Source organism: Rhinolophus sinicus, chromosome 1, assembly GCF_057876585.1.
Source record: "Rhinolophus sinicus isolate RSI-liver-muscle chromosome 1, RSI-T2T, whole genome shotgun sequence".
In the NCBI taxonomy this organism is placed as follows: Eukaryota; Metazoa; Chordata; class Mammalia; order Chiroptera; family Rhinolophidae; genus Rhinolophus; species Rhinolophus sinicus.
The window spans coordinates 174,774,777-174,789,781 of NC_142501.1; the positions used below are offsets into that span (position 1 = coordinate 174,774,777).

Genomic DNA, 15,005 nt, shown 5'->3' on the forward strand with positions numbered 1-15,005 from the left:
AAGTCTTTCATGTATCGTCTATTAATTTCAGTTTCTTTGGACTGCAGTTTTTTCTAACAGTTCCTATGTGGTATTTTGAAGAACTTGGCCTTGGAAGATATAAAACATAATGATATGGTAGTAATATTTTTAAATGCTCTTCTCTTTGCAGAAAACACAAGTGAAAAAGTTAGTATCCACATTACTGGAGAGGAAATATGGTGAATTATATATGAGTAAACAGCATGAATGCCCGATTATTGCAAAATTAAATTAAATTTTGCAACACAGCCATATTTTAGAATAACCACATTTTGTATTTTCCATAAGTTTGGTTTGCATTGCTATGTGGTGGTGAATTGCTTTATGGTAATAAATATTAGTATTTAACTTTTGTTATGAAATACATGTGGGGTTTGCTGTGTAATGGTTTAAAAGGTAATGCTTGGCGGAATGTAATGTGATTCAGTTTAGACTGTTAGAAGATCAAGATGTAAACATATACCACTAGTGATTGGCATATATGAAACTGAGTTGATTTCCAAATTCATGTAAAAAATACAAGTGTTTCCCAGGTAAGGTCTCTGAGAAGCTTTTTGATTTTTCAATGTTGCTGAAGGTTTAGACCTCTCTGTGCATTTGTGTGTCACTGGATGATTGATAGTCTATATACCTTTGAAATTAGTTAAGAGAGATGATTACCAATTTACGAAACATCACAGGAGGTTGGAATAGACATTGGAAATCACTGTGGTGTAACTCTAAAACCTCACTTTTGTATTTGTTGGTATTGACAGTAAATTGGCTGGTGATGACTAGCTTTACAAATAGATAAAAATCACATTAGATAAGAATTTGAAATAATTTTCTGTTAATTAACTTGTGATTATTCTGAGCTTGTGCTGAAATTTCTTTATCAATACACTATAGAGTAGAATTGGAAGTACGGAATATCTATCTTAGACACATTCAAGAGAGTTAACTGTTGAATTATTAGAGCACCTTTACTCAGTGTGGCTGATGTGGTCTCACTAATGGAATAGTTTTATGTTATATACACATTAGGAATATTGCACACCAAAGTACTAGTGAAAATCCCAAACTCTGATTTGTCTATTTAAAGTTAAATTCTTATATACAAAGCTTTGACTACTTATTAGATTCCATGTGACAAATGGTTGACTTGTAAAGGGGGAAAAATGGGACTTAGAAAAATGAATGTGAACATTTCAGTGATGTTCAAAAATGAATTTGAACATTCATATATATATATATATATATATATATATATATATATATATATATTTATATATATATATTTAAATTAAATATATATATTATATATATTTAAATTAAGATTCAGATTAATTTGTTAGGTATTATTGTGCATTGTATTAGGTGTTTCTAAATACATTTTGCAATTTAATTCTCATTTAAACTGAATGCTGAGAGGTTACTTAGTTAATTCAAGTCACAAATTTTGTCAGTGATAGAGCTAAGATTGGCGCCTAGATTTTTTTGAAGTCAAATTTTGATGTGCGTTCCTCTGGATCACTTCTTTGTGACCCGGGCTTACTTCTGTTATTTCAAATTCATATTTGTTTTTAATAATTATAGACTTGAGGATAAACTGAGTGAATGGAGGCTATTTGAATACATAATGTGCATAAACTACTGTTGGGTTTGATAGTACTTTTTTTTGTTTTTGTTTTTTGAGTAGTTTAGGGATCTGTCCTAACAACAAACACGTATTTGTATAGTTCTCAGAGGGCCTTCAAATAAATATGGTAGACATATACCCTTGCAAGAAGTCTGAAAGACAAAGAAATTGTAATCCATTTCACTGTTGGGGAAAAGAAGCTTCTTTCTGTAGATTGCAACTTGCCCAGGGCAGAGGGGAAGTGGTCAGCATATCCTGGGTAACAAGCCACGTCATCTAACTGTTGCATTGGCACAAATGCCATTGTGGGGTATAATGGGCTCACTTGGGCACATTTTTTAAAATGCATGAAAATATTTGGCATATTCAAATTGTCATCTTTACATCGAAACCAATCAGCCCTCCATTTGCTGCACCTCACCACACCATAGAACCCCCTCCCCACTTCATGTTGACATAAAACGTTTTCCCGAAAGTTTATAATGTTTAAATATATATCTAAAATTCTATTACGTTCAGGGGAGGTTATTTTGAAAAACTATTTCCCTACTGCTTAAAGAGCAAGGCTGAGGAGGGAATGCTTTATATTGTGGCTAGAGAGGAATGAAGACTGGCAAACTATTGAGGTCAACTCACTCACTCCTTCGTCCATCCCCATTCAGTGAAACTCAGCCCTCTGTTGAGTTTAAGAAACTGACTTTGATAATTGGAAATATAGCTACACTGCACAGTGGTATTATTAAAACTGGCCAAGGCAGTGTTTCTCACTATGTTTGTAATGAATTATTAGTTACTCATTAAACTTATTGCCAAAGGATTGATTCAACAGTGTGTTTATACTTTAGTCTTCTCTGTCCTTAATGGAATGCAAATATGCAGTTGACCCTTGAACAGCACAGGTTTGAACTGCACAGGTCTACTTACATGCAGAATTTTTTTCAATAAGCATACCATCAGCTCTCTCTATCCCTGAGTTTCGCATCCGTGGATTCAGCCAACCACAGATTGAAAACAGTATTTCCGATCTGTGGTTGGGAATCCACAGATGCAGAGGGGTGACTGTATGTGTTGTTGTCCGCCATTTTATATGAGGAACTTGAGCATCCGTGGAGTTTGATGCCTGAGCGGGTCCTGGGACCAATCCCCGGCCAGTACCCAGGAACAGCACAGTTTGGGGGGGAGTCAAAAGTTATAACGCAGATTTTCGACTGCACAGGGTCAGCACCCTTAACCCCCACATTGTTCAACGGTCAATTGTATTTTTTAAAATGATTCCCTACTTAGTAGGCTAGGTGAGTGAGTTATGTTTTGAGGTTTTCCCTCTTCAGATGTTATTAACCTAGTTCCTTTACTATATCATATCAGGCATGCCTTTCAGGGTAATAATTAGATTGCTGGTAATATAGAACTATGGAGTTCATGCAAATGAGTTCCAAACTTCCTGAGATTTGCTTGTGGATGAGGATGATGGTAATGATGGACAGGGGAGAGGATGAAAACTGAATGATAGCCCATTATTTATGACCCTCTGTGCTGCCTATATTTTCATCATAACTACTACATTTTAAAAAATTAGACAATTTTCAAACAGTGTATCATTCCTTTATAATATATGATTCAGGATACTTTATGTGAGAAGATCACTATGTACCACTTGCATTATCTGAGAGTCTTAGTCTGCTCTGATTTTAAAGGTGATTCTAAAACAATCTGCTTCTACATCTTATATCTAATTATCCTCTACCTTTTGTTAGGAACATGATATGAATTTAGATTCATGCTAAAATAAATTTTATAAAAACCTAGAAAACTTTTAAAAATAGAGGCTTTTTCTTGGCATTAGTAACTTGAGACTTGAACTGGCATGAACATATAAAATATTTTTCAGTGTTTTTGGAAACAAACAAAAACGTAAATGAAATTGGTGTCCAAATAATAACCGTGTAACAGAATTTTGACTAACACTTGTTCATTTTATTTGTCTGTGTTTACATGATTATTTTGAAGCATGATGTTTGTGTAACAGCTTCATGTAAATTCATTGTTTTCAATTTCCTTATTTCATTTTTTTTTTCTTTTTTTGGCTTCATCTTTGTCTGTTTTCATCATCCTGGGAACATCAATGTCTTCTCTGCTTTATCACATCTTTTTTTGTGTGTGTGTATTATTCTTTCTTCAGTAACCCTGGCACCACGTAAGTACCTAATCAGTGGTTACTTGTATAATTTTCATCATTGTCTCTCTGTAACTTTCCATCTTTTTTCAACTTAACACCATCAGCAAATTTTGTTAGTATCTTCTTATTGCAAGAATTTTCAAATATGTTAAGGAGCCCAGAAAACATATTTTTCATGCTAGAGAACTTCATACGAATCAGTGGGTATGTTTAAAACACACTTCTGCAGTGGAAAAACTTAATAAGCTAAACCTTAGGGAGATAGTTAAGTATTACAGACAATGTATACCACAGTTAGATGCAGTTTGGGCCTCCCTTGTTTAGTTTTTTTTTTTTTTTTTTTTTTTTGTATAAACTTGCTAATTTTGAATGTATTTTGAAATAAATTATTTGTTCTCTATGGTTAAGTTTATATTCTATCCCAAATACATTTTTAAAAATAAAATCACTTCTTTAATCATTGCCATCAGAGTCTAGTTTCAGAGCTAGAGAACACTAAGTAAATGTTTTGAAACTTCCTATCGCTTAACGTAAGACTTTTGTTGTGGTGAATGTCACAGAGAGCCCAAGGTGTACTATACTTTTTGCAAGTGTGTCGTAGCTCAGAAATATTCTTAAGTGGTATGGTTTTACTATTCTTAGTGTCTTAATTAGACACTGTTGTTTTGTGCTTTTATAGACCAGATCTTTTTTATACGTGATAAAATAGTCTTATACCTGAAATTGGCATCATTGTAAGAGTAAACAACACTCATTCATAATAGAGAAATTTAAACTATAAGGTTAGTAGCTAACATAATTTTTTTCAAGTAATTAACATAAGTTAAAGTATTGTCTGTTTAGGAATTTATACCTGCCAAAGACAGTGTGTTTGTAAAGTAATCTATGCCTATTTTCTAATTTTTAAAATTTTTGTTTATTTTAAAAGGATTAGATTTTGTTCAATATTCATAAAAGATCTTTTAGATATTTCACTTCTGGAATATTAAAATTTTACCATAAATTATAATAACAGGTATTACTGATTTTGTGTGGCAAAATGAGAACATGCATGGCAAATACTTTTTCTAGTAATCACAAAAAAAATTATAAAATCATTACTATGTATTAGGTACTGTGGAAACACTTTACATAAATTATCTATCTTATTACTCAAAACAACCCATTAGGTAGATGAAATCCCCACTTCTCAGATGTGAAAAATCTACACTTGGAGAAATTAAAGGACTTGCACAAAACACACACTGAGTGGGGGATGTAGTGCCTGAAGCTATTATCTATCTCTAAAGCCAGTGTTAATGTTAATTCTATCATGTTCTTCACTGGGCAAAAACTCTGCTAGCCTAGGGAGACAGTTTTAAAAGTAACTATTAAATTGGCAGTAGTCGTGTGGAATTCTGGTAGCCATGTGATTTTCCAGCCGTGAGTTCTACCTCTTAGGTGTTGCCGCCCATATCTGATACTCTTAGGGCATTTCTCTTCTTGGATCCTGGGCCAGACATCTGCCAGTCCAGACTCAGGTCCCTTTTTCACTTCTGAAATGAAATTCACAGCCTCCAACCGTTTGCCTTTATCCTGTTTTGGGGGCAGGGAGGAGAGATGGAAGGCGTATTTATTATGTTTACTAAATCTTAGGTTAAAGTGTTAAAGTCATCTACACTGTGAATTGTCCAATGTTTATGATTTATTAAGAGAAAAAATGAATGTTCTTAGCAAACTCAAAGCTCTTAAACTTTGTAGTTACAAATCCCTTTCACATATATTATTTCGTGTAGTGCTCAGGACAGTGTGACTTTATATGTGATATTCTTGTCTTATAAATGAAAAAAGCTGAGGCTTAGTGAGATAGACTTGTCCAAAATCACACATCTGAAAAATCAGAGAGCCAAGATTTACGTCTTGGTCTTTTGATTAATATTTCATTGGTTTTTGATATATCATAGCTCTTCCTCACTCTGCTAATCCTGCTCACAATTTTATTCAGGCTGAAGAATATCTGTACACATGAATAAGAAAACTAGAAAATAGCAGTTCTCCCCCTTTTCAAAACTGTGTTTATAATTCCTGGCTGGTTCAGCCTGTACTAAACCATTCTTGATTTCTGGGTCTAGTGAAGATATGATCATTTAATTTTGTGACAGCCAATACATTTTAGCAGCATTTTGATATTTAGTAGTGGTTGTGAATGTAGTCTGTGTTTTGTTAGGCATTAGATAAATAATACAAGTACGTGATTTCAAATTGTTTTATTTTAACTTTTGTGAAATTTTAAATTTCTCATTATTTTCCTTCTTTTCTTAATCTTTCCTTTTCCTTTTCTTCATGTTGGAAATCTCTCTTCTGCTGCCTTCTTCTGTCACTTAAAAGGAAAATCCCACCTAAACGGTAACCTTTCTGTTGAATAGATACTTATTATTTTATATTAGCATATGCATAGTTTTCAAATAACTTTTAAAGAACTTAGTCTACTCTATTTTACAAGGGTGCTCTTTTTTTTAAAAAAAAATTGAGGCTGTGTATGCCTCAAAAAGGATACAAGAGGAACACTGAGCATTAAATGTATACATTAAAAATTTGGGGTATTTATCCCGAATATAATTAAAATTTTTTAAATTCTCTTTTTTCCTTCCTAACCTTAGCCCACCGAGAAAACACATTGTGGAGCGTAATACAGAGTTTTACCACATACCCACTCACAGTGATGCCAGCAAGAAGAGACTGATTGAGGACACTGAAGACTGGCATCCCAGGACTGGCACAACTCAGTCTCGCTCTTTCCGCATCCTGGCCCAGATCACTGGGACCGAACATCGTAAGTGAACACCCGGGGAGTCTAATAGGTCAATATGCTTTCCACAGAGAGTAGCATTTAGATGGATAGACAGTTACTGGAAAACAGTCATTTTTCTCAGACAGTTTGCTTTTTAATTATGTCATGCATAATACGTATGGGTACTGTAAATAAGAAAGCAGCCCAAGAGCGTTCCATGGAAAAGTGTGGAAGCGGTCGTAGTAGTAGTAATAGTGATTGTAGTGTACCACGGCCACTGACAAGATGATTTGGAATTTTTTTAGTGGCTTTGTACAATGTTAGCATTTGGTATTGATTGGTACATGTAATTGCTTATGTGATTTTAAAGTTGAAAAAGGGAAACTAATACTGGATGTGCTTATATTTCAGTGAACGAATCGGAACCTGATACTACAAAGAAGACAAAGTAAGTTGTCCATTTTTTTTTTTTTTTTTTTCTTTGTAAATTGAATGCTTTCCTTTCATGAGTGGTCTCAGTTGGTTTTTCACATTCTCAGGTGTAATGGTATGGCATTTTGTCTTTGCAACTAGAAGCTAAGCATTTAACTTTGGTGCCTTTTGTGGGACTTAAATGTACAACTTACAGATTTTAAAATTACTAGCTATTGCCTGGATTTTATGACTAAGGCTTATTTTCTTTCAGATTGAAATAAGTGGGCAGAGGGTGTATTTGGGGATGCTTTGCTAACATTGCAGACCTCTGTGGATGAGGTCATGAGTTGTCTTGCAGTCATTTTATTTTGAGTATAAAAATCGATGTTTCCAGAAAGGCTCTATAAATTAATTTCGGTATTTCTAAAAGTGCTCTACCCTTAAAATCGTTTGCTATTAAATAAAACAGCTATGTGAAATTAAGCTTTAAAAGGCATGTTTTCTGCATGATGTACGAAGTGTAGAAGCTTTTTCTTTCTCTTTCTTATGACTCTTCTATCACTTTTCTTTTTTTCTTTTTTCTTTCTTTTTTCTTTTTCTTTTTTATTTCCACAGGGAAAAGATACCCCTTCACGTCTTTAGTCCCAAATACACAAAATTACGTGACTGGCACCATGAAGTTTCAGCACGTGCTCTTAACGTACAGTGATTTATGAGCCTTGCCCCCTCAAGCAGCCAGCACATATCTTGTCATTCACTTGTTCTTTTTTTTTCCAACTTCATAGCAAAATCTGTATTAAATTTGCCTTATGAAAAAATAGAACCTTTTCTATACTTTCCTAACCATTTCCTGCTGTTGTGAAAATGAGGAGGATGGACGTGTTCTGTGCTAGTGGGTAGCTCACAAATGTTAAACCAAGAAAGCATGTTAAGGGACTAGATCTAGTCAGTGAATTTACATCTGTTTCCATTGTTACTAAGGTAGTAACCCTAGAAAAGGAATTCTTTTTGTAAGTTGAATTGGGTTGGTCGTTCGAAGCAGAAGTAGATGAGCAAATAATGTTCTTGTCTAATTTGGAAAATACATCCTTTATGTGAATATATGTCAAGGGTATTTTTAAGTTCATTATTATGTCATTTTAAATTATTCTAAGTGGGTTGTAAATTATTCTAAGTAAGCAAATACTAAGAGGCAAGATAAAACAAGAAGACTTTATTAGGATAGAGTTTATTACATATTTGGGTATCTTTTAAAGCAGGTACTATTCAGGATGGTTATATGAAGAGGAGGAAGCCCAGATTTGGCTCCTAAAAAAGGAAAGAAGAGAATTCTGTCCCTATTTGCAATGGGGAAATACAGTGTTCTTTTGGTTTGGTTAATTTAAAAAACTCCTACTTTCTACCAAAGGAAATATTCCTAAGCATTAAGTAGTAAGATATAGAAAATACAGCTTTGTTTGTTCTAAATCAGAGGAATGAACATAAATGGCAATATGAATGATTCTTTATGCGACATCATAGAAATATTTTACTTAGTGGTATAAACTATTGTGTGTTGCTGCTGTTCCTAGGAAGCTCTGTTTTGGGCAATCCATGCAGGCTAAATATCTGACCAGAAATGCTTTCTGTCTTGTAATATAATGTATTATATATTAGATCTAAATGCAATAATGAATGCATTTTGAAGTTTGGAAAAGTATTGTAATAAAGTTGCCTTTAACTTTGCTTTGTACTTGTTTTCTATTTCCTTGAAACCAGTAATGATGCCATCCAAGCCTTCTTACAGTATTAGTTGGGTGAAATAAATAATTATCTTAACATTTCACTTGGAAAACATTTTAATTTTGTAAGGTTACTAAAACTTGAGTGTAGACTATGACAGAGGCCCAGATTCAGTTTTATTCCTGATTACTACGCATAACATCTTATGTTAGTAATATATAAAACAAGCTAGACTATGGCACAACATAGAATTCGTTTTTGTGTGAAAATGATTACCAAAAGATATTGCCTGCATTCAGGGTTCTATTTTAAATTTTTTTTTAAAAGTTTTCTTCACTTTAATGTTACCATAGATTAGGACAAATGCTAGGCAATTTAGAGAAAGTAATTAATTTCAGTTAGGGATTGATTACTGTTTAAAATTTGGCATGCCAAATGCATTTAAAAAATAATTCTAGGATTTATTTATACCCATTTCGGTTACACTTCTTAAGATTGTAAGGTGTCTTTCTTTCATAGCATCAGTTCTTCAGATACTGCTTGTAATTTTATGATCCTGACATCAATCCCACTTACTACTGTGTCTTTGGCGTCTTAAAGAAAATCTACTTTCTTAGACCATGCTTTCCTGTACCTCATAATTCCTCACTGACCTCAAAAGGTAAATTTTGAAAGACAATAGAATCAGATTCTCATGAAAATAAATGGTGTGGGTAGAGTAAACATGGTATTTTCCGCCAAGACCCAAATTTCTAGAATAACTACAGAGCTGAGAGAAAGAACTAATAGAAAGGGAGTTTAAGGTAAATGAATTTTTTCCTAACAGAGACAAGAAAATGTGTAGAGAACTTTATAACTTGAAATAGGTGCAGATGAAAATAAGAATTTAACACCTTGCTGATTTCAAAGTTAAGTATTTAATGTTGCATTGAAAGCATAAACTTAGATAAATGGAATGACCCATATTTGACTATAAGGGTAAATGTTTAGCCAGGATCACAAAGGACTTTCCATTTGACCCTGTCAGAGGTTGAATTCCTGCGCTCAGTTAATCTCCTGGGGCATCTTATATTCCTAGCTTAAAAGCTAGCCAAAAATTATAAAAGCTTCTTGCGAAAATATTATTGTAAGTCTGGTGACCTAATTTATAGCTTGTTTTTGTTTGTCTCTCTTACACAGACTTTCTTTATCATAAGCTTGTTTTTAATGTAAAATTGGGAAGTTACTCTTAAAAATTTTCGACATTTCTTTCCTTAAAATATTTTACCAGTCAGAAGATGGAATGTCTCCCACACAGTCAGTTTTGTTACCTCCAACAATATACTATTTGTGGAAATGGCAGCGTATTAATTTTGTAAATCATTATGTCCTTTAGGAGGACGCAGATAGAAATGTCTTAGTCTGTTTAATAAAGATGTTAATAATTATGATAGAGAATAGCAGTCTCTTCTTTTATTCAAATTTATTCAGAAATATAGAATGAATTGATTTCCTCTAGACAAATAATTTTGCAGTTGTTATGTTTCTGATGTGTGTTGAAATTCATATAAATCATAAAGACTCATTCACCACCTGCATGCATTCTTTCACATGAATAATTATTGAATACATAAATGCCAGTGCTGGTAAGCGCTAGGGATTCAGTAGTGAATAATAGATACATATGTATACAGGATGATCTGAGATAATTGTGTTACCAAGATAAGAAAATAAGTTAACATGAAGGAAGTTTGGCTTAGGCAGGGAGGTGATACTTAGATTGTGTAGACCTCTGAGATCACCTTAGTGCCGTCACCTGAGAGAGGAAAGGGGATCAGTTATGTGATATATTGGGGTCAGTGTTCAAGTCAGAAAGAGTGTGGAAACCCTGAGGTGGAAAAAGGAGCATAGCAAGCCCAGAACCGAAAAGACAATATGAGAGGAAGCATGATATAAAAACAAGTATTTATGCCCATAGGCAAAGAACTAGTATCCCCACTACTATCCATGGCATTTTAAATGGGAAGTTGCCTTATCGTATCTAACCACTTTCAAATGAAATTAGAAAATGAAGAACGAAACAGGTCAATCAACTCGCTAAATAAAGTACGTACACTCACCTAGTTAGCATCAGCCCTGAGCAGTTAGCAGTTTAATGCTTTTCCCATTGCGACCCATTGAAGACCTAGAAAACAAAGGCATTTGATGCAGTATGTCTGTAACACACATCTAGGGAGCAGAATGTCCTGGAAAGCATACATAAAGCCATTCAGAAACAAAACTTTCATGGATAGAAATTTGACATATAATGCTCTATTCATAATTTAGTGATGAAATTGACACTTTAGTTCTCTTCACAAACCTGTCTAGAATTGTTTGGACTCATTCCTTTTGTTTATCCCATTAAAGAACATTCCTTAAACCAAGTAAGTATTCCCTTGCTTGTTCTTTCCAAAACAGACATCAGCATTTTATTTTCTTCTTCTTATTTTTTGTGTGTGGTTAGAGTAGTAAGAAACAGAATGATAAATTCTGGGTTTTAGACTCAGATTTGTAACTACTCTCTGCTTCTTTAAAGTATGAAGGTTCCATTTCTATAAAGTATGAATTTAAATCAGTGGTGGACATTGTGATCCTGCCCAGATACTCCTTCTGTAGAGGACTTGATACCACTGCTACAGGGGGTGTAAGGGGGGAAGGTAGCCTTCAGTGGTCAGTGCCTTCACCTAGCACCCCAGCTGCAGACACCCCCTCTTGCAGCACCACAGCCTTCGTTTTGCTGTTCCAAAGCAGTGAACTGATTGGAGCGAGGAGGAGGTGAAAAGCCCGATCATTTCATCCCAGGTAGGGACAAATTGGAAGGGCCATTCTCAGTCCAGCACTTCTTTTCTTCTCCCTTCCACAGCAGGTGTTGTTCCTAGAGGCATTTCTTAATAAGTACCCTCCATGCCAAACTCTGTCTTGGAGTCTGCTTTCTGAAGAACCATAATCTTTTAGATCCTTATTTAGGCCTCAGTTGCACAGGTTCAGTGTGGTTCTTGTCTTCGTCTCCTCATCATTCACTCTGTCTTTGTCACCTGTCCCTTCTCCTTAAATCTTCAACCCAGATCACAGACACACCATCTAGGGAAATCATGAAAGTGAAAGATCAGGTAAGTCAGCCTGAAACGTGTATGGAAGTCAAAAGGAAGGGATGTTTATTTGTTGATTGCATCAGAAGCACCCTGGGAGTAATGACTAGGTAAAGGTATTTAGAAATCAAATACAGTCAGGGCTATATGAATGAATCAATGACATGAGAAGCTTTAAAATAGAAAATTCGGATGAACTCTGAGTAAATGTAATAAACACTTATAACTGGTAAGCAGCACTTAATAAAATACTATGATTTTGTATGTTACAATTTTCCATATTCAGCATTTTGGAATCAAGTGTATTTGTCATTTAATCAGTCACTTAATAAATTTTATTTGAGCACCTGTGCTGTTTTCTTCACATCCTTAAAAGTTTACCTCTTGGTCTCTCCTGCTGCTGCCTTCGGAAATGTACAGGGTGATAATACAGATATTGCAAGGCCAGGAGGGCCTGCTGGGGGACTAAGGATGCTAAATGTAATGCTCTGAATAATTCCACAGATGGAAGCATCATCCCGCCCCAAAGGCCAGTGGTGTGCCCTGCGAATGACGCTGAGTGCAAATGCTCCCAAATAAGGTTTTCTTATTTCTTCCTAAAACTCCAACCATACAGTCTCACCCACAGTGCACCCCACAGCAGAAATAACCTTCTTACTTCTGAAGTAACAGAATGTATTATTCTCAACCCTCTTTGGCACCTCCTTTTCTAATATGTATTATGGAGATTTGTCTACATGTCCTAAATCTCTAACTAGGGTATGAGCTCTTGGAAGACAAGAGTCTTAGTATAATAATATAAATTTGAAGGAAAAGGCAAACTAATAGGCGTGGTACTTCTTCCTGGATGCAATTATGGCTATGAAAGTAAAGATACGCATTCACTATATAAATCCATAGATAAATGGACATTTATTAGAAATGTATATATAAATATAACAAAAATATTAATATACAAATGTATAAAAAAGCAAATTCACTTTGAAAGTGGATGTTAGTTTTGTAAGATTCATCTCTGATGAACTACTTCTTAAATTAGATATACACTGCATCAGTCAGCTGAGGCTGCCATAACAAGACACTATAGACTTGGTGGCTTAAACAACAGAAATTTATTTTCTCACAGTTCTAGAAGCTAGAAGATTAAGATACTAGCAGGTTTGGTTTCTAGTGAGGCCTCTCTCTCTGGCTTGTAGACGGCTACCTTCTCACTTGTCCTCACATGGCCTTTCTTCTGTGCACATGAGAAGAGAAAGAGCTCTGGTGTCTCTTCCTCTTCTTATAAGGACACCAGTCTTATTGAATTAGGGGCCTACTGTTATGACGTCATTTAACCTTAATTACCTCCTTAAAGGCGTCTCTCAAAATACTGTCACATTGGGGGTTAGGGCTTCAACATATGTGTGAATGGGAAGTGGGTGGGGGCGGGGGGAAGGGATGGGCAAACAATTCAGTCCAGCTGCCTTTCTGTACTAATACTCAATTTGAAAGATTAGCATCTAAGAAAAAGTTATTCTTAAGTAGAATCACTGACTTGGACCTAGTTGAAAGTATTATCGTTACCTCTGTTGTGGTGTCTTTTTTTTCTGCTTTGGATGACAGGTATTTGTCTCCATGTGCTATATTTCTACCTAGAGTATAAGCTCTTTGAACACAAACGTTTTAGTATCCTACCATATCCAGCACTAAGTAGCACTAACAAATGGTAACTAATTGTATATAATTACATATTTGTCCAATTTCCTAATTGTTGAATTTTAGGGAAATTGTTTCCAGCATGGTATACATAACTTTTAATTGAATATAAATTCAGCATAAGGTTAAATTTTCATAAAAATACCAAAACATTAATATCTATACTGGAAGTAATGTGGACCAGTACTAAAGTTGATTAAAAGGACAATTGTTGTTGTGCTTTGGGCAATCTAATTGGCAAAATTAGATACTTTGCCCTAGATATTATCTGTTTGTTAAATAGTCGTGGAAGACTTTTAAAATAATTAAATGAAAATTTGTTTTTTAATTCATCTTTCTTTGTATAGTTGGTCTGTTTCAACATGAATATCTCAGTGACTCCTGTGACAAGAAAATACCTGACTAATTTTGGAAATAGTTATATGAGAAGCATAGTACTCTGATTGGAAAAACCAATAGAAATAATTTTATCATTACTAAGGAAATATTTGAAGTTAAGAGTCTAATCTACAACGTTGACTAAAAAGAAGCAACAGCCTTATTATTAGTAATCTACTACTAATGGGAAGCTAGTAATGATGTGTAGCTTACTGACACACAGAATTATGGGCGGCCATAGAAAATTTCATTAAAAGATAATTATTTTTAAAATGTATATAATTAACAATACATCATTGTGCCAGACACCACACAATTTAAGTTAAATGGTGATTTTCTTGATCTCACTATTTTCAGAACTTTTATTACATAAAATATTGATCTAATAAACAATTGAAATTTTTTCATGTGAATTTTCTGTATAAGTTAGTGTAAAGTAGGAGCTTGGTTTAGCAGAAAGATGTATAAAATTATCATGATGAAAACATATTTTTGTCAGTCTTTTATTTCTCTTGCTCAAGGAATGGCAGGTTTTGATTTTTCACATATTATGATTAAGAATTAATAATATATGATACAGATTTAAAATACTCATCAAGAGAAAAGTGACTGCCTCTCCCTTTAGTAGGAAAACAGCTACAACTCCAGTCACTAGTTATATTACACAAAACTGAAGTGTAGTTATGGGGAAAAATATCCTCTTATACACTGTCCCAAAGCACTAAATAATGTCTACATGATTTCTAATTGAAGTCATCGGAACAGATCTTAAGTTACTTCTTGAACAGAAACTTATCACCTTTGTATATTCATTGAAAACTTAGAAAGTAGAAACTACAACCATATTTCTAAACATATGCTTTTTACAGAAAGTTTTTAAAAACACTTGAGCTTATTCACAGATACTCATACAACCCACATAAAATAGATGAATAAAGACACACAGCTGACCTGTGCTGGGTCTTCATTATTGCTGTCTCACAAATATGCTGGACTCTGGTTGCATATCTTATTAAGACACATGGCATTTGAGTAAATTACCCAAAACTACTATCCTTCAAAGTTATGCAAAGAAATCAGGACTCATTTCCTAGTTTCATA

The 15,005-nt window shown here is 34.2% G+C and overlaps 1 protein-coding gene across 18 annotated transcripts in view; it reads left to right on the forward strand.

Moving 5' to 3' along the window:
- Positions 1–15,005, forward strand: part of PDLIM5 (PDZ and LIM domain 5) — a 189,157-nt gene that overhangs the window by 112,789 nt on the left and 61,363 nt on the right. For 7 of the 18 annotated variants that reach the window (XM_074323330.2, XM_074323337.2, XM_074323354.2 and 4 more), the window contains exons 6-9: positions 3,819–3,833; positions 6,183–6,200; positions 6,455–6,627; positions 6,997–7,033. In XM_074323330.2, the coding sequence (XP_074179431.2) occupies positions 3,819–3,833; positions 6,183–6,200; positions 6,455–6,627; positions 6,997–7,033 (243 nt within the window). Of the gene's footprint in view, positions 1–151; positions 169–3,818; positions 3,834–6,182; positions 6,201–6,454; positions 6,628–6,996; positions 7,034–7,614; positions 8,725–15,005 lie in introns of those variants that run through there. The other 11 variants (XM_074323344.2, XM_088791976.1, XM_019741097.3 and 8 more) reach the window with 5 other exon arrangements.